The sequence below is a fragment of the Triticum urartu genome, chromosome 3A, assembly GCF_056163025.1.
Source record: "Triticum urartu cultivar PI428250 chromosome 3A, HENAU_Tu73, whole genome shotgun sequence".
Classification (NCBI taxonomy): domain Eukaryota; kingdom Viridiplantae; phylum Streptophyta; class Magnoliopsida; order Poales; family Poaceae; genus Triticum; species Triticum urartu.
The window spans coordinates 135,347,343-135,372,935 of NC_141875.1; the positions used below are offsets into that span (position 1 = coordinate 135,347,343).

The window sequence follows — 25,593 nt, forward strand, 5'->3', positions numbered from 1 at the left end:
GATCTCACTTTTACAAGTGGCCATGAAGGGATTGAAAACCCCTTTATCGCTTTGGTTGCAAGGTTCTTATTTGTTTGTGCAGGTACTAGGCGCTTTGCATGTAGTCTCCTACTGGATTGATACCTGGGTTCTCAAAAACTGAGGGAAATACTTACGCTACTTTGCTGCATCACCCTTTTCTCTTCAAGGGAAAACCAAAACATGCTCAAGAGGTAGCAAGAAGGATTTCTGGCGCCGTTACCGGGGAGGTTTACGCCAAGTCAAGTCAAGATTTGGTCTCCCATCAACTTACCAATTTCGGGTGCCGTTGCCGGGGAGATCTACGCTCAAGTCAAGACATACCAAGTACCCATCACAAACTCTTATCCCTCGCATTACATTATTTGCCATTTGACTCTTGTTTTCCTCTCCCCCACTTCACCGTTGCCATTTTATTCACCCTTTTTCGTTCGCCTCTTTCCGCTTGCGTTTTGGGTGTTCGTTCTTAGTACGTTTTTGTTGCCATCATGTCTGAAACTGGGGAGGTTATCATTGAAAAGGATAGTAGTAATGATGGGGGGGACGTTGATGCTTTTGATTATCCTCATGAAGAACCTACTATTTTACACACTAAAAAGTTTCGGATTGGTAGTGGTATAATATTGGAAAAGGAGTTATTCAAGATTTCTTTACTTATGACGGTGCTTTTCCCACCACGAGCGGGTCTATTCTTCATAAAACTAGTAGTCTTGGGGATGCTATAGCTTTGCTCGTGGTTGAACTTGAAAGACAATTTATCCACATGCATCCTTGCATACAAGGATTTTTCTAGAATTTTTCAATATTGAGCATTCTTCTGTTAAGCGAGCAGCTACCATCTTTTTAGCTCATGAGTTCAGATTTATAATAAAAGAGGCCAATGAAATTTTTGTGCATTATAGGGTGGATGCCGACCGTCCTCCCATAGAAGCAATCCTTTTTTTATCAAGAAGACATAATGCGCTTACGATCTTTAGATCATGTTGCTTTTAATGAAAACCTTAGAAAAAAAGGTTCCTACCGATGTTCTAGTTGACAGGATTTCTAAACTCAATGATAATTTTTCTATCCAGGACAATGGGTTAGGTTTTCCCCTTGAACAAAGGCTCATGACTTTTTGCCAAAAGAATGCTCAAAATGATGAATTGGTTGTGCAATATGAGGGGCCAAAGGAGGAACCAATACCTCCTCAGCTTGATCTTGGGGACTTTTTTCCCAATAAATTTATCCCTTTTGATTACCTTTGCTTTCCACAAAGAAAACTTTCTGCTGAACGTAGGGAGTATGAGAGGAGCTTTCACGATTTGCCTTATCATTATCATGGCAATACCAAGATCTATTCTTGTTTTTATGCCTAGCTAGGGGCGTTAAACGATAGCGCTTGTTGGGAGGTAACCCAATTTTATTTCTGTTCCTTGCTTTTTGTTACTATTTAGTAATAAATAAATCATCTATCCTCTGTTATGATTGTGTTTTTTATGTTTTAATTAGTGTTTCTGCCAAGTAAAGCCTTTAGGATCTTCTTGGATGACAGTTGTTTGATCTTGCTGGAAAAAAACCCAGAAAGTATGCGCTCACGAGAATAATTTTCGTTTTTTACCAGAGAACGATAAAATACCAATTCCAGCTGCAGTAGGTCAATATACAAATTATTTAGGATGTCCTAATTTCTCAGGATTTTTTGAGTTACAGAAGTATTCGAAATCTATAGATTACTACCGACTTCTGTTTTTGACAGATTCTGTTTTTCGTGTGTTGTTTGCTTATTTTGATGAATCTATGGCTAGTATCGGGGGGTATGAACCATAGAGAAGTTGGAATACAGTAGGTTTAACACAAATATAAATAAAGAATGAGTTCATTACAGTACCTTAAAGTGGTGGTTTGTTTTCTTATACTAACGGAGCTCCTGAGATTTTCTGTTTAGTTTTGTGTTGTGAAGTTTTCGAGGTATTGGGTAAAGAGGCATCCCCTCTTTCATCTTCGTCTATTGGTAACTTTATTACTTGAGGCTATATTTTTATTCACCACATGATACGTGTTTTGCTTGGAGCGTATTGTATGATTTGAGTGTTTTCTTTTGGGTTTACCCAAATCATTCTTGCTGTACACACCTTTTGGAGAGACACATATGAATCAGAATTTATTAGAATACTCTATGTGCTTCACTTATATCTTTTGAGCTAGATAATTTTGCTCTAGTGCTTCACTTATACCTTTTTAGATTACGGTGGTGGTTTTATTTTATGGAAATTATTGATCTCTCATGCTTCACTTATATTATTTTGAGAGTCTTCTAGAACAGCATGGTAATTTGCTTTGGTTAAGAAAGTAGTCCTAATATGATAGGCATCCAAGATGGGTATAATAAAAACTATCATATAGAGTGCATTGAATACTATGAGAAGTTTGAAGATGGTGATATTAGAGTCATGCTAGTTGAGTAGTTGTGAATCTAAGAGATACTTGTGTTAAAGTTTGTGATTCCCGTAGCATGCACGCATGATGAACCGTTATGTGATGAAGTCGGAGCATGATTTATTTTTTGATTGTCTTCCTTATGAGTGGCGGTCGGGGATGAGCGATGGTCTTTTCCTACCAATCTATCCCCTAGGAGCATGCACGTAATACTTTGTTTCGATAACTAATAGATTTTTGCAATAAGTATGTGAGTTCTTTATGACTATTGTTGAGTCCATGTATTATACACACTATCGGAATAAATGACCACGGGTAGCCTCATTTGCCTCCCATGGTGTTTCAAGACATCGGGGCCGGCTGTGCCCCTCAAGAATCAAAGACCAAAGCACCGCCTTCTTTGCGGCCGACTGGTCCAACCGGCCGGCTGCCAGAAGATGGCAAGGCTCAGGAGACGGCCCCGAGGCGGGCCGGCTCCTAGCTGGCGGCCTCCAGAAAGGCTGACTCCTAGCAGGCGGCCTCCAGAGAGGCCGGCTCCTAGTAGGTGGCCCCAATCGCCCTCAAAGTTTGTACCACATTATGATGACGAGACGGGGTGTGGCTATAGTGATGCCTGCCACCCCTGAATCTAGGGCGGAGCGTGGCCACAGTGCAGCGTACTGGGCGGACATCCCTCGCCCGGCGCAGCACTGTTGCCACACAGCACATGACATCACCATGGTAGAGAAGGCCATGCTCCCACTACGAGCTGTCGGTACGACCCCAGGCGGTAGGCCCTACCCGACAGTGAGAAGCTAGAGGGCGGGGAACTCGGACCAGTCGGCATAAGGGGAGGCCGACTCCTGGCAGACGGCCCTCTCCTTCCCTCAAAGTTTGTGCGCCATTAACCAGAAGAAACGGGTAGTGTCTACAGTGATCGCCCGCCAGGCGGCGACACTGTAGCCACGCCGTCCCCGACAAAGCGTGCATCATCAGCAACATTGCCACAGTAATGAGCAGCTGGCGAGACCCGCGAGCGGCGGGCACGGCCTGTCGGCGAAGTACGAGATAGCCGGCGGGACCCACCAGGCGGCGACCCCCAGCGATCGGCGGAGAAGCCGACACCTATAGACACTGACAGCCGGGTCCATACCCGGCTGGATTACCATTGTACCCATGGGGGGTAGGCCTATATAAACCCCCAGGGCACCCCTGCAAAGGGTTCACCTCACGGAGACCTTCACACACCCACCCGCACACATATAGAGGGAGTAAGCTAGGGCTAGCCATGTTCTTCTTCCCCCTCTAGAGAAACAGCTCAAGGAGCAAGCTTGTAGCCACCATTGTTGTTTGAGTGATCACGCGGAGACCTCGCAGAGCAGGAGTAAGGGTGTTATCTCCTAGGAGAGCCCCGAACCTGGGTAAGATTCGCTAGCATGCATATTTGCGCCTTATCCCGTTTCCTGGCATCGACGACGTATTATTAGCCCCCTCCATGATAAGCCATCCGTTGGCATATGTCGCACGACACCCCCGACATTTGGCGCCCACCATGGGGCTAGGTGAACCATCATCCGGAGATCTGTTCTGGACGGGAACCCTGTTTCTTCCTTGCGAGTGCAGCTAGCTCGGCTCGCCCGATGACGTCTGCGCCGACGCGCTGCACGGTGCAGAAGTTGCCTGCGCGGCAGCCATCCTCGCCAATCCTGTTGGCGAGGTTCGCCGCTCCACCGAGCCCGCACCCGACGCGGGAGCAGCCAGCTCCGAGAGCTGCTTCGTCGACCTTCTTGGCAAGCGTCACATCGCCAGCAAGCCCGCCACTGACCTGGAGTCAGTTGGATCCACCGATCCGATGCTTGTCGACACTGACACGTCTTTCTTTGACTCCTTCCCCACCAACGTGGTGGTCATCGATGACCCGCTCCCTCGCGCGGAGAGCGGCGACAGCACCATTATAGAGCTGCTCGTCATCATCCACAATGGGGCGTCCGGAGGAGCCGGCCAGGATCCATTGCAAGTGGCAATGAGGGACCTGTCCACGCCCATTGTGGCAGATGCAGATACCGAGATGCTGGAAGCTTGCCGCGTCTCAATCGTGGAGAACGCCAAGAAGCTGGCTTCCATGAGACGCCTCTCCGAGGCCTTCCAGCGTGAGGTTGACCACGCTGTTGGCGGCACGCCGACTGCTGATGGGCCCAGCCGCGTAGGCACAGTCCGGCAGCGAGGCGGCGCCGTCACCAGGATGTTTGGAGTAGACCGCCCAGTCTATGCCACGTCTATGGAGAACATACGAGCCACCCAGGTGGCAGCTAATGAGCTACACTGTCTGGAGGGCGAGGAGCGTCGCTACATAACAGAGCGCGTTCAGTAGCTTATTGATGCGGCCGTCGCGCAACAAGAAGCCGGCTGTCGCGCGGAAGAGCCTAACCAGCGGGTTGAGAACCCGCGCCTTTGCCAAGAGCATGGTGCGACCTCCCGGACACCGACAGGCGGCGCCCGCGACAGACGAGACAAGGAGCCGGCTGCCAGCTGCATCCAGACTCGCATCACCATCGTGCGCGACCAAGACGGCCGCCCACGAGCAGTAGAACAACGGGCCGACCATCCACTACCCCCACCTTCTCGAAGGGAGAGGCGCGTTTCCCCGTCGCCTGTTGACCACCCGATCCTGAGTGACCGGCTGGGCCGCCGAGAAGGAGTCGGAGAGAATGATGCCCGCCACCGGATCGACCGCCTTGCTTGATCCTTGGCACTAGAAGAAGAAGATGCAATGGGTACGCCTTATTTTGGCCCTCGCATTCGTGACGAGCCCTTCCCCAAAGGGTTCTCGCTCCCAAGAGACACGCTCAAGTACAATGGCTCCGTGAAGCCGGAAGATTGGCTGGTTGACTACTCCACTGCCGTCAGCATAGCGAACGACAACAAGCGCGTTGCCATGAAATATGTCCCGCTCATGCTCCAGGGCACGGCCCGGACATGGCTTAACAACCTCAAGCCCTACAGCGTCAACAACTAGGTAGATTTCACCGAAGTGTTCATCCGCAACTTCACCAGCACCTACAAGCAGCCTCCCAAGCCCCGCTAGATTTTGCTGTGTGTTCAAGGCCCAGATTAGTCCACCCGCGACTACCTGACGTGGTGGGATGAATTGCACAACTCCTGCGAAGGGGTGCACGAGGTCCAAGCAATTGAGTACTTCACTGTAGGGTGCCGAGAGGGCACCCTCCTTAAGCACCGACTCCTCTGCGACGAGCCTGCTACACTCGACGAGATGTTGATCATAGCTGACAAATACGCCACTGCCGGTTCCTCTATGAAGTCGGAGCTCCGAGTGGACGGTTCTGGGAAAGGGCTCCCTACGGCTCTCAGGACGCCGGCTGCTAACAACAGTCGGCGGCATCAGCCGAACGACAACAAGCACAAAGCCCGTAGATGGATTCCACTAGCCGGCAAGTGGCAATAGTGGAAGACCAACAACCTGAAGGACAACCACTCCCTAAGCGTCAAAAGGGCGGCAAGCTTGCTTGGCTACCCGCCTTCTCCTATGAGCAGACCATTGATGCTCCCCGCAAGTTCCACAGCGGTGCGAAGCCGTCCAACCACACCACCCGGAAGTGCCATAGGCTCATCCGAATCTCCATGGGCGAAGGACTGCTGCCCCCTTCGCCTGTTGGCCAGCCGCCTCCTCCTCCCTAGCAGTCGGTGGCCCGACCAGTAGTCGGCGCCATTCAAGATGACTACCCCAAAGAGCATGCAGCCTATGTCGTCTTCACTAGTGTGGCAGACGATCGGCGCAGCCGACGGCAGCAGCACCGAGAGGTGAACACCGTTGCTTCAAGTGCTCCCGAATTCATGCATTGATCTGAGAAGCGCATCAGCTGGAGCTGGGCTGACCACCCGGAGGTGATGCCCTCTTCGGGTTCTTATGCTCTGGTGCTGGATTCCACCCTTGCAACGGAGACGCGAGCTCCTCGTTTCTCCCAAATTCTGATAGATGGCGGCAGCAGCATCAACATCCTATACCGCGATACCATGGAAAAGTTATGCTTTAAAGAGAGGCAGCTCCAGCCCAGCCAGACTGTTTTCCATGGTATTGTGCCCGACCTGTCCTGCTCACCGATTGGCAAGGTCAAGATAGATGTCATCTTCGGAGACGAGGATCACTTCCGCCGCGAAGCGATTTTGTTTGAGGTGGTGGACCTCGAGAGCCCTTATCATGTACTCCTGGGTCGGCCGGCTCTAGCCAAGTTCATGGCAGTGCCACACTATGCCTACCTCAAAATGAACATGCCAGGAACCAAGGGCATTATCACGATATCTGGAGACTATGAAAAGTCGGCCGATTGTGCCGTGGCCAGCAGCCGGCTGGCTGAGTCCCTTGTGATTCCTGCTGAGAAGAAGCTCCTGGACCGGGTGGTGTCCATGACCATCAAGCAGCCGGATATGTCCCCAGAGCCCAAAGAGCCAGAGAACCAGGGCTCCTTCCAGCCGGCCATAGAAACAAAGAAGATCCCTTTGGACCCTGAGCACTTGGAGAGATTTGCTGTCATAGGTGCCAACCTTGATAACAAATAGGAAAGCGAGCTCGTCGATTTCCTCCGTGAGAATCGGGACATCTTCCCATGGTCTCCCAAGGACATGCCGGGTGTTCCGACGGATTTCGCCGAGCACAAGCTACATGTTAGAGCAGATGCCAAACCAGTCAAACAGCCCATCCGCCGACTGTCAGAGGAAAAGAGAAGAATTGTTGGTGAAGAGATAGCCCGACTTCTAGCAGCCGGCTTCATCATGGAAGTGTTTTTTCCAGATTGGCTTGCCAACCTAGTCCTTGTACTGAAGAAGAACAACAAGTGGCACATGTGCATTGATTACACTAGTCTCAACAAAGCCTGCCCCAAGGATCTGTTTGCTTTCCCTTGGATTGATAAGTGATAGACTGCACGCCCGGATGCGAGCTGTTGATCTTCTTGGATGCCTACTCAGGATACCATCAGATCAAGTTGAACCTGGCAGACCGCCTGAAGACCGCCTTCATCACACCATTCGGAACCTTATACTACCTGACCATGACTTTTAGCTTGAGAAATGCCGGTGCCACGTTCCAGCATTGCATGCAGAAGTTCCTCCTCAAGCAACTTGGCAGAAATGCCCATGTCTATGTGGATGATATTGTGGTGAAGACGGAGAAGCGCCACACCGGCTTGGAAGATCTCGAGGAAAGTTTTCAAAATCTGCACCGGTTCAGATCAAGCTCAACCCAGAGAAATGCGTCTTTGGAGTACCAGCTGGCCAGCTCCTTGGCTTCTTGGTCTGAGAGCGCTACATTGAGTGCAACCCTAAAAAGATTAAGGCCATCGAGAGGATGGAGAGACCCACTCGACTGAGAGATGTCCAGAAATTCATTGGCTGCTTGGCATCCATCAGCCGTTTCATCAGTCGGCTGGGTGAGAAGGCTCTTCCCTTGTACCAGCTCATGAAGAAAACCACTCACTTCGAGTGGAATGACAAGGCGGAGGAAGCTTTTCTCCTGTTGAAATAGATGTTGACCACGCTGCCTGTCCTGGTGGCTCCAGCTGATAAGGAACCCATGTACCTCTACATTGCCGCCCCCAGCCGGGTGGTCAGTACTGCCATGGTGGTAGAACGCCCAGAGGCCGGCAGGGCATAGTCGGTCTAGAGGCCCGTATATTATTTGAGCGAGGTGTTGTTGACCTCAAAGCAGAACTACCCCCATTACCAGAAGATGTGCTATGGCATGCACTTTGCGGTCAAGAAGCTGAAGCCATACTTTCAAGAGCACCCGGTCACTGTTGTCTGTACTGCCCCACTTGCTGAGATCATTGGCAACAGAAATGCATCTGGTCGGGTGGCCAAATGGGCCATCGAGTTGGCCCCGTATACCATCTTCTACCAGCCACACACTGCCATTAAGTCCGAAGCACTGGCCGACTTCCTCATCGACTGGGCCGAGACTCAGTACCTGCTGCCAGCTCCAGACTCCACCTATTAGCGGATGAACTTTGATGGCTCGAAGATGCGCACCGGCTTGGAAGCCGGCATTGTCCTCACCTCCCCCAAAGGCGAAAATCTCAGATACACATTGCAAATCCATTTTTCCGCCTCCAACAACGTGGCCGAGTATGAGGATCTCATGCACGGCCTCCGGCTGGCCAAAGAAATCGGCATCCGCTGGATCCTGTGCTACGGCGACTCCGACTTAGTGGTCCAGCAGTCATCTGGCGACTGGGATTCCAAGGACGCAAACATGGCAAGTTACCGCTTTCTCGTTCAGCAGCTCAGCGGATATTTTGAAGGGTGCAAGTTCCTTCACGTACCACGAAATGAAAACGAGCTAGCTGACGCTCTGGCACGGATCGGTTCCACCCGTCAAGCAATACCAGCCGGAGTCTCCCTTCAGTGCCTTCGCAAGCCGTCGATCAAGCCTTCTCCAGAATCCGAGTCCATCTTCATGCTGGCTCCTCCCGAAGTAGTCAGACCCGGCCCGGGGGATGCAGTAGCCGGCCCAGGGACTTCACCAGGAGGCACGGGGGCCGCAGCAGTCGCACCCGGCTCGGGGACTCCACAAACCGGCCCGGGGGCTACAGCAGCCGCCCGGGGACTTCACTAAGTGGCTCAGGGGTTGCGGCAGTCGCATCCGGCCCGGCGACTTCACAACCCGGTCTGAGGGCTGCAACAGTCGCCCCGGAGACTTCAACAATGCAGCAAGCGGCAGCCAGCCCGCCACCTCCCAGCCCAACCACCCTAGTACAAGTGGTAGTAGTGGCAGTAGAAGAAATTCAAGCACCATCATGGGCACAGCCCATCCTCAAATTTCTGGTGAAGAGAGAGCTGCCGGCTGATGAGATCTCGGCACCGCAAGTGCAGCGCCGAGGAGCATCCTACACGATAGTAAACAGAGAGCTTGTCAGACGCAGCATGACTGGAGTCTTCCAACGCTGCATAGAGCTAGAGAAGGGCCAAGAAATTCTCAAAGATATCCACCAAGGCGAGTGCGGCCACCACGCGGCCTCCAGATCCCTTGTCGCCAAAGCCCTCCGCCATGGTTTCTTCTGGCTGACTGCTTTGGAAGATGCCAAAGAGTTGGTCAAGCATTGCAAAGGGTGCCAGAAGTTCAGTTCCAAGCAACATTTGCCAGCTTCTGTACTCAAGACCATCCCTCTCGCTTGGCCCTTTGCCGTGTGGGGGTTGGACATGGTGGGACCGTTCAAGACAGTTCGCGGCGGCATGACCCACCTGCTTGTCACCGTGGAAAAATTCACCAAATGGATTGAAGCAAAGCCAATCAGGAAATTAAACAGTCCGACTCCTTTAACCTTCATCGCAGATATCACCGTCCGGTACGGTGTGCCGCACAACATCATCACCAATAATGGCACCAATTTTGCCAAAGGAGCTTTGGCTCGTTTCTGCGCAACGCAGGGCATCAGATTGGACTAAGCGTCCGCTGTCCATCCGCAGTCAAACGGTAAAATTGAGCGAGCAAACGGACTCATCCTCTCCGGCATCAAGCCCCGACTGGTCGAGCCTCTAGAGTGGTCGGCCAGCTGCTAGATCGATGAGCTGTCGGCCGTCCTCTGGAGCCTGCGCACCACGCCGAACAAATCTACCAGCTTCACTCCTTTCTTCCTTGTGTATGGGACCGAGGCTGTCATCCCAACTAACATCGAGTTCGACTCACCTCGCGTCACCATGTACACGAAAGCAGAAGCAAAGGAGGCACGAGAAGACGGCATCGATCTGCTGGAAGAGGGCTGGCTGTTAGCACTGAGCCAGTCTGCCATCTACCAGCAGAGCCTACGCCGATACCACAGTTGGAAGGTCAAAAGATCCTTCCAAGAGGGAGACATTGTGCTCCGCCTGATCCAGCGAACAGCCAGCCAGCACAAGCTCTCAGCCCCATGGGAAGGCTCCTTCGTCATCAACAAAGCATTGGGCAATGACTTGTACTACTTGATCGATCCATAGAAGCCCAGAGCATGCAAGAGATACGACTTTGGCAAGGAATCGGAGCGTCCATGGAATGCAAACCTCCTACGAAGATGTACCACACTACCTTTTGTATTAAGCACTAAGACATCGGGTCCCTCGAGGAGCACTCGGTGGCTACCCTTTTTATCTATATAATAAGTTCTGTACCTATGAATGTGTTATTTCATTATTTCTGCCTGGCACCGGGTTTGACTAGTCGGCTCGGGGGCTTGCCGCCTTGTACTATGTCAATGCTACCTGTAGTCGGACAAGTAGTGTGCCGGCACCTAATCCCTCTCTTGCCATAAGCCATAGCTCGCAGAGCGACTATCTGGCCGGCAAGAGATAAAGGCAGGAAACGGTGCTCACACGAAAAATGGCTAAGGACTAGAGCATGAACATAGGCCGAGTCGGCTCCTTGCCTCGCCGACCGGCTGCTGAGCAGCCGGCCGGCCAGTTTCTAAACTTAAATTCTTATGCTCTACAAACGGCTAAGTACTTGCCTTCCCAAAGCGGCCATGTACTTCACCCGGCCACAGACCGCGGAGCGGCTGTTCGGCTGGCAAGACGATAGCTAAGGGAAGGCGGCAAAGGAAAAAAAGCCAGATGAGCAGAAGGAGAAAGACAAGTTAGGAATCGGCGAAGATAATTTACATAAAGGCTCATGGCCAACATTCAACAGAGTTTGAATACATCCCCAACGGGTGGAACTGTGCAAACTTAACAATTTTTGTTCAAGAGATTACAAGACAGGAAAAGAAAAAGAAAGCTTGGCCGCCTGGGCGAGAGGAGTAGCAGCCGGATCAGAGGGGTTGGCGGAGGTCGAGGCTCCGGGAGGTGGAGCGGCCGCATGGTTGGTCTCGGCCTGGTCGGCACCAGCGGCAATTGAGGGAGTCCTGGACTAAGGGGTCCTCGAGCACCCGGCCTGTTATCCATGGGCCAGACTGATGGGCTGTGAAGATATGAAGGCCGATGACTGTACATGTGTCCGGATTGGACTGTCCTTGGTGTGGAAGGCAAGCTTGGCAACCGATTATGAAGATTCCTTCTTATGTAACCGATCCTATGTAAACCCTAGATCCCCCCGGTGTCTATGTAAACCGGAGGGGTTAGTCCGGAAAGTATATATTCATTACCATAGTCATATAGGGTAGGCTTCTAGGGTTTAGCCATATCGATCTTGTGGTAGATCAACTCTTGTAACACTCATATTCATCAATACCAATCAAGCAGGACGTATGGTATTAGCTCCATAGAGAGGGCCCAAACCTGGGTAAACATTGTGTCCCTGTCTCCTATTACCATCGATCCTAGACGCACAGTTCGGGACCGCCTACCCGAGATCCGCCGGTTTTGACACCGACATTGGTGCTTTCATTAAGAGTTCCACTATGCCGTCGACGAAAGGTTCGATGGCCCCTTCAATCGTCTATAGCGACGCTGTCCAAGGACAAACCTTCCTCCCCAGACAGATTTTCGTGTTCGGCGGCTTTGTACTGCGGGCCTACTCGCTTGGCCATCTGGAGCAGGTCTATAGCTATGCCCCTGGCCACCAGGTCAGATTTGGAAGCTTGAACTATGTCGCGGATATCCGTGGAGACTTGATATTCAATGGATTTGAGACCGGAGCGATCGCCCCCCTCGCTCCGATGAACATGACTTAAATCTATCATCGGATCACATCCAGGGGATGGTCCCTGTTGCTGCAACGGCCTTAGAATCGGAGCAGATCATAACATCTGAAGCCACAGAGTCCGCAGCGTTGAAGCCGCACACGTGCTCGGTACCTCGCAATATCTGCGCCAACGGAACTCCAGATTTGTCTCCTGCTATAAGTTCCGGACCATGTACGCCTGCGGACACCGAGCTGGACCGGTTATCGATTTTCGAATTTAGCGCCGTAAACATCTTCCAGCACTCACCTTTGGGTGATGTGCTATACTCTTTAAAGAACTTGTCCTTGGAAAAGGACTCACAGCCGAACTATGTTCGGTTCAAGCCAGAGGCTGACGATGGGAAACTTTGTTTCCCACCCGCCACCCACTTTATAGCCACTGTCGATGACATAACCAACATGCTCGATTACGGCTCCAAAGACATCGACGGTATGGACGACGATGCCGACCAGGAGCAACGCCAAAACCCGCCATTTACTGGACGTTGGACGGCCACCTCTTCGTACGATGAGTACATGGTCGACACACCTAAAATATCTTGCGACAATGATAAAGGAGATCCAGTTGCGAATAAATCTTCTGAGACACAGTACAAGCACTGGCGCCCTAAACGCCGCTCTAATCCTCGTCGCTCAAATGACGGAAATACTAGAACCGGGGAGAATAGTACTCCGGGCGACGCCTAAAACAATGAAGACCCTGTCGGGGCTGCATCCGAACAGGAGGAACAAGACAACGGGCAAGATAACCCTGATAATCAGACCATGCCCGATGACCCAGACGATGATAACTATCGTCCAGTCTCCGAGGATGATGAGAGCCTCGGAAATGACGACTTCATCGTGCCTACGGAACCCCTCGAGCAGGAGCGCTTCAAGCGCCAGCTAATAGCCCCTGCAAGAAGCCTAAAGAAAAAGCAGCAGCAGCTTCAAGCTGATCAAGACCTACTCATTGATAGGTGGACTAATATCCTGGCAGCAGAAGAGTACGGCCTCAAGTGCCCAACCAAGAGATACCCAAAGCGTAGACTGCTACCACAGTTCGATGAGGAGGCACCAAATCCCATACCTCCCTCACGCAATGTGGACCGACCACCATGTGGTCGGGATAGTGCGGCGGACCGACCACCCCACGGTCGGGATAAAGCGGCAACTAGGGACGACCAACAACCCACCCCACCACCTTGCAAAAACAGGGACAAAACAACTCGGGACCATACATACGACCTTCGGCAGGAGCTGGATAGTAGAGCAGAACACACCAGATCAATCTACGGATCGCGAGGATGCTTCCCGACTCAGGATGATGGCTACCTATTAGGGCATGACAAACCTAGTCACACCCAAGCCAATAACCGCAGACGCACTCCATCAGGGGTGTGCAGTGATGCTGCCTGATATAGAGGCACAGCACACCCTCTCTGCTTCACAGATGAGGTGCTAGATCACGAATTCCCCGAGGGGTTCAAGCCCATCAATATTGAATCATACGATGGAACAATCGACCCCGCAGTATGGATTGAGGACCTTATTCTCCACATCCACATGGCCCGTGGAGACGACCTCCACACCATCAAATCCCTCCCACTGAAACTCCTCCCACTGAAACTCAAAGGGCCAGCTAGACACTGGCTGAATAGCCTACCTAAGAATTCCATCGGCAGCTGGGAGGACTTGGAAGAGGCCTTTCTTGACAACTTCCAAGGTACATATGTCCGGCCACTCAATGCCGACGACTCAAGCCACATAGTTCAACAACCTGGAGAATCAGCCAGAAAATTCTGGACTAGGTTCCTAACTAAAAAGAACCACATCGTTGATTGTCCGGATGCCGAAGCCCTAGCGGCCTTTAAACACATCATCCATGATGAATGGCTAGCACGCCACCTCGTTCAAGAAAAGCCGAAGTCCATGGCAGCCCTTATGGCACTCATGACCCGCTTTTGCGCGGGTGAGGACAGCTAGCTGGCTCGTTAACACCGATGACACCACCGTTAACGCCGGATTCAGCGGCTCCAAGTCCGGACAGCGAAAGAAGCCCTACAAAAGGAGCAGCGAGGGACCATCAAGACTGGATCGCATATTCGATCGTCCGTGCCAGATACATGGTACCCTAGACAAACAAGCCAATGAAACCAACAGAGACTGTTGGGTTTTCAAACAGGCTGGCAAGTTAAATGCCAAAAACAAAGAAAAGGGATCACGAAGTGAGGACGAGGACGAAGAGCCCCGACAGCCGTACACCGGAGGGCAGAATTAATTTCCCCCTCAAGTCAAAACGGTGAACATGATATACACTACACACATCCCCAAAAGGGAGCGCAACCGAGCACTTAGGGACGTATACGCGGTAGAGCCAGTCGCCCCAAAATTCAATTCATGGTCGTCGTTCCCGATCACCTTCGATCGTCGAGATCACCCAACTAGTATCCGACATGGCGGTTCAGCCGCACTGGTCCTCGACCCAATCATCGACGGATTTCACCTAACACGAGTCCTAATGGACGGAGGTAGCAACCTCAACCTTCTCTATCAGGATACAGTGCGGAAGATGGGTATTAATCCCTCACGAATCAAGCCCACAAAGACTACCTTTAAAGGAGTCATACCAGGTGTTGAGGCCCACTGCATGGGCTCAATAACGCTGGAGGTGGTCTTCGGTTCCCCGGACAACTTCTGAAGCGAGGAGTTAATCTTCGATATCATCCCCTTCCACAGCAGCTACCCCGCACTACTCGGACGAACCGCGTTTGCTAGATTCAACGCGGTGCCACACTATGCTTATCTCGAGATGAAGATGCCCGGTCAGCGCGGCGTCATAACAGTCAACGGAAACACAGAACGCTCCCTCCGGACAGAGGAGCACACCGCCGCCCTAGCAGTAGAGGTACAAAGCGACCTTCTCAAGCATCATCTTAGTCTGGCTGCCGAGCCCCTAGACATCATTAAGAGGATTCGGACTAGACAACAACAGGACAATGCAGCTCGTCAAGAGCTTGATTAGCAATTCGGCCTCCGTCCCAATCCCGATGAGGTAGTGGCATTCATACCACGCGTCCATAACTAGGCACTCAAAATTCCATGGGCATCGACGGAGGCACAAGCTATCCCGGGATCCATGGTTCGGCCACACCGATCCCGGACACACATATAACTTTACTATCTTCTTTTCCCTTGTTTCAGGTTTCTCCTATGGGGGCCTCCTTCGATGGCCTGATTAACGATCCCGTCAAAGGACAAAGACACCGGATTGACATGGAGCACAGGCATACATGGGAAGCCCTAGAGGCTAACCGTTTTTCAGGACCCACACGCAGTCCGCCTTTGGGTATGGCATGTCAAATAGCCGGTTGCTTATTGCATTATTTTGTACCAATGCGCTTGGATGCATTAACCCAACTATAAGGGAAACAGTTCATGATCCAAGTTCAAGGGCTCTAAACCATATCTTTGTTCTCCCTCTGTTTTCCTTTATATTACTTAGCGGCCATACACTCTGGTACGTTTCATATCTACCAGGGGCTCCCCATCGCCCCATGATACGGCAACAAAGTCCGAACAATCCCTAGAGATAAGTTCCGCACCCCGAATTTAGCATTATATGCATTGGCTCCGAATCATGTCTTTGGTCAATAGTTCAGTTGCCCGGCTCCTGTGCTTGCTACCCTACGTTCCGCTAAATCGGCTAGGGTAGTAAAGGGAGAACTACTGCGATTGTGCCCTGGCCTTGACCAGATAAGCACCTCATTAGAGAAAGCTGAAAACTAACTGTCATGGTACGGCGAGAGCCAGTTAGTTGTTCGAGGGTCAAAAATCACTGGAGATTTTTTCCGCATTATGCGAAAGATCGACACTTCCCGATCAGATGCTGATAGCACACTGGTTCAAACCAGGTGCTGCAGCTACGCTTTACTATAATACTCATATGGCTAAGTGAAGGCGTTTAAGCCATACAGTCTGATTGCCTTGTTTGTTGCGCTAAACAACTCCTTCAAGGACCATATAATTGGATCAAGATTGTTTAGATTCCATCTCGAACACCTCTGTACTACCTACGTGAGGGCAGAAGCCGACGACTGGCCAACCCTCAGATTACATGCAACACGGCCGCACAGGAGGAAACAATTCAAAGCATAACAATATTACATTACAAAATGGGCTTTTTTCGTCCAATACAAGGCAAAGGTAACATGAATACATTTATTCAAATACAATGTCCTCCGAGCATTGTGCTTCCGCAAGGCGAGAACCCTCCAGGACATCCGCAAAATACCGTTCAGGTGTGCGGTGTTCCTTGCCCTCCGGTGGCTCTCTGGTCACCTTGACGGCGTCCATCTTGGCCCACCACATCTTGCAACGGGCAAATGCCATGCGCGCACCATCAATGCAGGCCGAGCGCTTGACGATGTCCAGCCGAGGACAGGCATTCACGATCCACCTCACGAGTCCGAAGTAGCTGCTTGGCATAGCTTCGGCTGGCCATAGCCAGATTATGAAATCCTTCTTGGCTAGTTCGGCCACCCTATGCAGCTCCATCAGCTGTTTCAGCTGATTGGTGAAGGACACGGGATGCTCTGGCGCCGCATACTGCGACCAGAATAGCTTCTCCCTAGAACCCCCCTCGTTCGGCTCGGTAGAACTCCGCGGCGTCTGATACACTGTGAGGTAAATCCGCAAATGCTCCTGGGGAACTCCGAACCCGGATTAGTAAAAGGTACTGCTTCTCTGCATACTTGCTTTGCATCTTAAATGCCTTACCAGCCTGATTTTCTTGGCCTCCTGGATCTCCTGGAGGGCAGCCTGGGCCTCATGACATGCGGTCTCCACGCTCTGACGAGCTCTGGCAAGTTCGGTCCCTTGAATCGGCGCATCATGCTCCAAGGCCTTGCACTTCTTGATCGCATCCTGGAGCTCCTGCTGGATCTCTTTGACCCGGGCCTTGGACTTCTTACGGGCCGCTTGCTTTTGGACAACCTTCTCCTCGGCCTCGCCCGAGGCCTTCCTCAGGGCCTCGACCACGGTCGCGGCTCCTGCACATATTACGACACAGCGGTCAATATACAGCGCCTATCCTTTCTAAAACACACAGCAAGTCGTCACTCACCTTGCTTATCCTGGAGCCGAACCTTAACCTCGCCGAGCTCGTTCTCGGACCGCTCCAGCCTCTGCCTGAGCTCAGAGACTTCGGCAGCATGGGAGGTCGCGGCCAATAGCGACGCCTGCTTACTCATTCATATTACGTTAGTCTCCTACAACAGAAGATTGATCCTCTGTCCGGTTCTTCTTGCCGAACACCGGACAATGTCTCAGGGGCTACTGGCTACACGGGGTTTTTCTCTTTCTTACCGTGAAACCTGTTAACAGGCTGTTGCCGGCTTCATTCAGTCCACTCTTGGCGGACTGGATCTTCTCGATCACCGCACCCATAAGGACACGGTGCTCGTCCACGACAGAAGCGCCTCGAAGAGCCTACATCAGGTTATCCAGCGCCCCTGGATGGACAAGGGCCACTGGTGGAAGCGACACACCCCCTCCTTCAAAGGGGGCTGCTCGCCCGACTCCGGAGCCATATGGGCCTCCGGAGTCGTATTTGGCTAAGGGCCAAACTGGATGCGGCCCTCTACGCCAATCTCCATGGGGATCGGCTCCCCCATGTGTCCGGCGGTGGAGGTCTCGCCTTGTGGTGCCTCCCGGACAGTGTCCTGGGCTCCTCCCCGGTTCGGAGCGGTCCTCCGGGATAATGCTTCGGTGTCGTCCCAGGCCCCGAGGGAATAAACGGGCGGTGGTGACATGCTCGCCATCACTGACGAAGCCAACGAACCCCCAGATGAGGATCGCTGGATAAGGTCGCGGGCTGGACTCCAAATAGCACAATTAACTATGTCATGATAATGAAGAGAAAGGGCCGGATGTGCGCATGAGCGAGCCGTGTCACTTACGATGCGGCCTGGGGCTTAGTGCGGTAGTATCTCTCCGGACTACTATCAACGTCCCACGCGGTGTTGACCGCTGGGACGCTCTTCCCCTTCTAGGGCATCTCCACCTCCGGATGCGCCGAAGCCGCCCTCTTCTTCCTCCTGTCCTCAGGGGGAGGGTTGTTTTCCTCCTCCTCCCCTCTTCCTCGCCGTCGTCCTCAGGGACAGAGGAATGGGCTTCGTCATCTTCAGACGTCATGTCCGAAATGCTGTTGCGACGGGGGCCACCCTTGGCCTTCTTCTTGGCCTTCTTCTCCGGCGCCTTACAAGGCGCCGGCACTAGCATCTTCGCTAAACACGGGATGATCGGTTCTCCAGGTAGTGGAGCCGAACACTGGATCAGCTTCACCCTCTCCATCCAGTCTTGGAAATGCAATGATAAGCTCACACATCATCCTTGAAATGATTAAATTGGGGATACATCGAAAAATAGCATACCTCACTGGCGAGGTGTTTACAATCGTGACCACGGTCTGAGTCCGTGGCCGTTGGTTTCTCGTTGCCCTTAAAGAGCAACTTCCATGCTCCTTCGTGAGTAGTCTCGAAGAGCCTCACCAGGGTCTAATCCTTCTTCGGGTTGAACTCCCACAGTGGATGGCTTCGGCGCTGGCACGGAAGGATCCGGCGAACCAGCATCACCTGGATCACATCAATGATACATCTCCAACGTATCTATAATTTTTGATTGCTCCATGCTATATTATCTACTTTTTTGGACATTATTGGGCTTTATTATCCACTTTTATATTATTTTTGGGACTAACCTATTAATCGGAGGCCCAGCCTAGAATTGCTGTTTTTTGCCTATTTAGGGTTTCAAAGAAAAGTAATATCAAACGGAGTCCAAATGGAATGAAACCTTCGGGAACGTGATTTTCTCACCGAACATGATCCAGGAGACTTGGACCCTACGTCAAGAAACAAAGGAGGAGGCCACGAGGTAGGGGGCGCGCCTACCCACCCAGGTGCGCCCTCCACCCTCGTGGGCCCCCTGTTTCTCCACAGACGTACTCCTTCCTCCTATATATACCTACGTACCCCCAAACGATCAGATACGGAGCCAAAACCCTAATTCTACCGCCATAACTTTATGTATCCATGAGATCCCATCTTGGGGCCTGTTCCGGAGCTCCGCCGGAGGGGGCATCCATCACGGAGGGCTTCTACATCAACACCATAGCCTCTCCGATGAAGTGTGAGTAGTTTACCTCAGACCTTCGGGTCCATAGTTATTAGCTAGATGGCTTCTTCTCTCTTTTTGGATCTCAATACAATGTTCTCCCCCTCTCTTGTGGAGATCTATTCGATGTAATCTTCTTTTTGTGGTGTGTTTGTTGAGACCGATGAATTGTGGGTTTATGATCAAGATTATCTATGAACAATATTTGAATCTTCCCTGAATTATTTTATGTATGATTGGTTATCTTTGCAAGTCTCTTCGAATTATCAGTTTGGTTTGGCCTACTAGATTGATCTTTCTTGCAATGGGAGAAGTGCTTAGCTTTGGGTTCAATCTTGCGGTGTCCTTTCCCAGTGACAGTAGGGGCAGCACGGAAAGTATTGTATTGTTTCCATCCAGGATAACAAGATGTTTTTTATCATATTGCATGAATTTATCCCTCTACATCATGTCATCTTGCTTAAGGCGTTACTCTATTTTCATGAACTTAATACTCTAGATGCATGCTGGATAGCGGTCGATGAGTGGATTAATAGTAGTAGATGTAGGCAGGAGTTGGTCTACTAGTCTCGGACGTGATGCCTATATACATGATCATACCTAGATATTGTCATAACTATGCTCAATTCTGTCAATTGCTCAACACAATACTAGAAAAAGGGTTATAGATGGGATTGACACTAATGGCGCACCAGACAAGCGGTGCGCCATTATTATATACTAATGGCGCACCACCTTCTGATACGCCATTAGAGTTGAAACTACTAATGGTGCACCTGGCCCAGGGTGCGCCATTAGTATCAATTTTTTTTAACTAGTGCGCCTGTCCAAACATACTAATGGCGCATCCAGACAAAGTGCGCCATTACTAGTTGTAACTAGTAATGGCGCACCTGCCGGAAAGTGCGCCACTAATGTAGTTTTTTTATTATATTTTTTATTCCCTTTTTTGCAAAACTACTAATGGCGCACTGTTCCACCGTGCGCCATTACTAGTTTAAACTAGTAATGGCGCACTGTGGGACAGTGCGCCATTAGTATTTTTTTTTGCAAAACTACTAATGGCGCACCACCATAAGGTGCGCCATTAGTAACCTAGATTACTAATGGCGCATTTAGAGTTGGTGCGCCATTAGTAAGTGGGCAGCAACAAGATATTTTGGACAGCCTCTCCTACCCACACTCACTTTCTCCCCACTTCATTCTCTCCACCTCCTCCTTGTCTCGGGTGCCTCCTCTTTTTCACCTCATTTCCACCATAGATTCATTCAATTTAAGTGGTTAAATTACCCTGTTTTGATAGGTAAGTAAGGGGGGAAGCTATATTTATGTTGTTCTCCTTACAACAATGTGCACATGCACTTTTTATGGCCTAACTAGATCTATGTATGTTCGTGGTGTTGCATATGTGTTTGTGTTTGGAGGTGTACCGGTATTTGAAATGCGATAGTTGCCAATAATTTGCCGGAATGTTGATTCATTTCCGTTTCGGCGAGAAATTTGGCATTAAGCATTCTTTTTGGTCCTATTTTTAGGGAAAGTCATGCCAAATTTTTTCTTGGTTCTAAAATTTCGTTTTGCTCTACCCCGCAGGCGACCATGGTCCGCATGATGACCGAAGGCATCGTGAATAGGTTTTTGAGGTCCGCAAAGGCCGAGATGCTTCAAAAGAACGAGACGGAGATAAGATGTCCGTGTCGAAGATGCAAGCTGAAGAGCCTTATTGCGGACCCAGAATCCGGGCAGGTGCGGGACCACCTGCTCTTGCGTGGTTTCATGGATGGCTATCGGTGGCAAGGTGATGAAGATGACTACGAAGTCGTCCATGGGGGCCGGGCAAGGTGATGAAGATGACTACGAAGTCGTCCATGTTGTAATTAAACTTTAATGAACTTGTAGTATGCCTCTTTGGTTTCGAGAGTCGTTGAACTTAGATGTAATCGATGCTATTAATGTCTTGCTTTTCTCTTCCAATCGTTCTGTTTCATACTTATATATTGCTTATGTATTTTCTGTGAATTGGTACTAACGTTTCGTTTGGCTACTGCATAGCGATGCCGTGGTATGTCGTTTACAAGGGTAAGATTCCCGGAGTCTACGATGACTGGGAGGAGTGTCGGAGACAGGTTCACCGATTCAGCGGTAACAGTTACATAGGGTACGCCACTAGGGCCGAGGCCGAATCTAGATACGCCCGCTATCTAGCGGGAGAGGGGAGGGAGTGTTGGAGGAACCGGATGAAGATGAGTTTCATCGTGATGACCGCAGCTCTCTTATATGTGATGGTAGTTTAGATGATCGATATCGACTTGTAATGTGAAGACAAACTCGCGGTCTCGAGACTTGTAATATAATGTTCTATCTTTGTTCGGTCTTTTCAATTTGGAGACTAATATGATGACTTGTATTCGGAGACTAAAATGATGAATTGTATTCAGAGACTAATCTTCTATTGTATTCGATGAATCTGTTGTTGATGTGTGCTGTCTATATTTTGTCCGATTATACATTTTGTAACCTGTGCAAAAAACAGAAAATAAAAAAAATAAAAAAACCTAATATTCATACTAATGGCGCATCACATCATAGTGCGCCATTAGTATGCCAAAGGATACTAATGGCGCCTCACTAAACAGTGCGCCATCAGTATGCCGAAGTTACTAATGGCGCATCTTGCTGTCGTGCGCCATTAGTATGCCAAAGCACCTGGGTATACATGGCCCCCTGGGAGGCATACTAATGGCGCACTATTGTATATACTAATGGCGCATCTGAGGTGCGCCATTAGTATACCAGATACTAATGGCGCACCAGTGGTGCGCCATTAGTACAATATACTAATGGCGTGCTACTAATGGCGCACCACTAATGCGCCATTAATGGCCAAATTAGGTGCGCCATTAGTAGGCCTTTTCCTAGTAGTGACAGTAATTCGTTCACCCACCGTAAAATACTTATGCTCTTGAGAGAAGCCACTAGTGAAACCTATGCCTCCCGGGTCTATCTTCATCATATTAAGCTTCCAATACTTAGTTATTTCCTTTGCTTTTTACTTTGCTTTTATTTTACTTTGCATCTTTATCATAAAAATACCAAAAATATTATCTTATCATATCTATCAGATCTCACTCTCGTAAGTGACCGTGAAGGGGTTGACAACCCCTTATCGCGTTGGTTGCGAGGAGTTATTTATTTTGTGCAGGTACTGGGGACGCGCGCGCAACCTCCTACTGGATTGATACCTTGGTTCTCAAAAACCGAGGGAAATACTTACGCTACTTTGCTATATCATCCTTTCCTCTTCAAGGAAATCCAACGCAGTGCTCAAGAGGTAGCAACCAACGAGCTTGACTTTCTTGGTTGACATGCTCTGAACGCGCGTCTGCAGCGCTATCACCTCGTCAGGGGAACCCCAGTTCGGACTCTTCTCGACCCAGGAGGTGAGTCGCATGGGAGCACCGGAGTGGAATTCGACAGCTGCGGCCCAGGTGGTGCCGTGGGGTTCTGTGATGTAGAACCACTGCTTCTGCCATTCCTTCATTGTGTCCACAAAAGTGCCTATGGGTCAGGATACGTTGGACAACTTGCTCACCATAGCTCCTCCGCACTCCGCGTGCTGGCCATCCACCACCTTCGGCTTCACGTTGAAGACATTGAGCCACTGCCCGGAGTGGGGTTGGATGCGGAGGATGGCCTCACACACGATGATAAACGCCGAGGTGTTGAGGAGGGAATTCAGGGACAAATCATGGAAATCTATCCTGTAATAATACATCAGCCCGCGGACGAAAGGGTGGAGTGGAAACCCTAGCCCGTGGAAGAAATGGGGGAGGAACACTACCCTCTCGGTGGGCTTCGGCATGGGGACGACTTGTCCCTCGGTCGGCAGGCGGTGAGTGATCTCCTTCAGCAAGTATCCGGCCGCCCGAAGCTCCCTAATGTTCTCCTCCTTGACGGAGGAAACCATCCACTTGCCCTGACATCCAGATCCGGACATGGTTGCTTGGGTGGAAAGGAGATGAGAACTTGGGCGCTGGAGCTCGAGATTGGAAGGGCGGAGACAGAGAGAGGGCGTGAGAGAGAAAAAGGGAATCCTTATCCCCTTATAAAAGCAACAAATATTGAACTCCTCCTCACTCGCCTTAAGATTCGCCTATTCCCAAGGGATGTATAAATGGCACGGTTGGGTTACCCACGCCCGTATTGATGAGAATCCCATAATAAGGGGGCACTAGGGATGGCAAATGGGTCAGGTTTGGGGCGGGTGGAGCTGGTCCAAATCCAACCCATGACCCATCTTCCTACCCTCTTCCCATCCACCAAATTATCCATGGGCACAACTTGTGTCCATGCCCAAACCCACTGGATACCCACATACCGATGGAGCTCCATGGGCATAGAAAAGTCAGCATGAAGCCTTCCCAAAGATCAAATTAACTCATCATCATTCACTCACAAATGACAACATAAGCTACATGCATAAGTGGGCAACAAGTAATACGATGAGTCCTTAAGTGTGACATACCAGAGGTTGATTCTGCAGCATATAGCTCATGGCACAAGTTGCATATTTCCTGTCATTTCCCATTGATTCGCTCTTTCTACTATCACTGGCGTATGACCACACATGTCATACGGGTATCCATTGGATATCCATGGAGCACAAACTATAACCATGCCCAACCCGGCTGTTCGTGGGTGTCCATATCCACGGACCCATGGGCGAAAATGTGCTCCATACCCTTTCCCAACCGGGTCGGGTTTCCATGGTTATCCAGATCCATGGATAAAATTACCATCCCTAGGGGGCATGATCTCTTCTTCGACAAGATGTGCCAATGGCAACCGCGTCTCGAAACGTGGAGCGGCAGGGAACCCACCTTGCAATGCCGAAGACAATCTGCGCGCCGGACTCCTTGTCATTGAAGCCAGGTTCAGGGGCTACTGAGGGAGTCCTGGACTAAGGGGTCCTTGGGCGTCCGGCCTGTTATCCATGGGCCGGACTGATGGGCTATGAAGATATGAAGGCCGAAGACTGTACCTGTGTTCGGATTGGACTCTCTTTGGCGTGGAAGGCAAGCTTGGCAACCGATTATGAAGATTCCTTCTTATGTAACTGACCCTATGTAAACCCTAGATCCCCCCGGTGTCTATATAAACCGGAGGGGTTAGTCCGGAAAGGATATATTCATTACCATAGTCATATAGGCTAGGCTTCTAGGGTTTAGCCATCTCGATCTCGTGGTAGATCAACTCTTGTAATACTCATATTCATCAATACGAATCAAGCAGGACGTAGGGTATTACCTCCATAGAGAGGGCCCAAACCTGGGTAAACATTGTGTCCCCTGTCTCCTGTTACCATCAATCCTAGCCGCACAGTTCGGGACCCCCTTCCCGAGATCCGCCGGTTTTGACACCGACAGCAGTCGGCTCATCGGTGTGCCACCCGTTGGTCGACACCTGGTCAGGCTGAGGCCGGTGCTCCTCTTCATCGTCCTCGTCCTCCTCCTCCTCGCCTTCGTCGCTGGAGGAGATCGCCTCCACCGACTCCTCGCCCTCCTCCGGGTTCAGCCTGAACTAGTTGGGCGGTGCCTCAACGCCCCCCTCGGTCAGCTCGGGGAGGAAGACACTGGTGTCCGTGTACTCAGCTATCGCCGTGGCGCGGCGATAGAGGTCGGGGGCCACCACCGCCAGCTCCTCGGTAGCTTCAGCACAGATGGTGGCAAGCTGGTCTAAGTTCAGACTAGGGTACCATCCATTGACGAATTCCAGGGCCTGCTGTGCGCCTGCCCGAGCTGCAGAGCCCTTCCATGCCTCAAGGCGGCCGATGGCCACCTCCAACCAGTCGGAGGTCCGACTGGGGGTGCACAGAGCCGGAGTGCCTGGCCAGAGGGCGGAGACCACCTGGGCTCTGGCGTGCTATAGACGGCGAAGCGCCCGGTGCGCCGGCTGGAGGCGAGGTTGGATGCCGAAAAGCAGCTCGGCAACGGTTCGCGGGGGCGTTGGGTGCAATTTCTGCACCAACCAGCCTTTGCTCCTCGAGGTGAGCCTCGATGGCCTGGCCTACGGCGACGGCATGACCGGGAAAATACTCTGCGCAAGAAGGAAAAAGAAGAACGAAGTCAGAAGCCGGCTTGTATGACGAGTCGGCAAACAGGAGATGGGAAAGAGAGAATTACCATCGATCATGTCCTCGATCTCGCCGTAGTCGTCGGTCAGAGCCTTCTCCTTGTTTGCCCATTTTGAGTGCTCAGTCTCGAATTCGGCCTCAAGCGCCTCCTCCGCCTCCTTGAGCTTTTGGAGCTCTGCCTTGTGGTTATCCGCCTGGTGAGAAAGCTCCTTGGCCAGGCGGTCGC

General features: G+C 51.0%; 1 protein-coding gene across 1 annotated transcript; it reads left to right on the forward strand.

Annotated features, from left to right (window-relative positions):
* Nucleotides 1–6,447: 6,447 nt before the first annotated feature.
* LOC147978948 (uncharacterized) lies at nt 6,448–6,990 on the forward strand. Its single transcript, XM_087514956.1, has one exon. It carries the CDS (start codon nt 6,448–6,450, stop codon nt 6,988–6,990), a length of 543 nt encoding a protein of 180 aa, XP_087371082.1.
* The last annotated feature ends 18,603 nt before the right edge of the window (nt 6,991–25,593 follow it).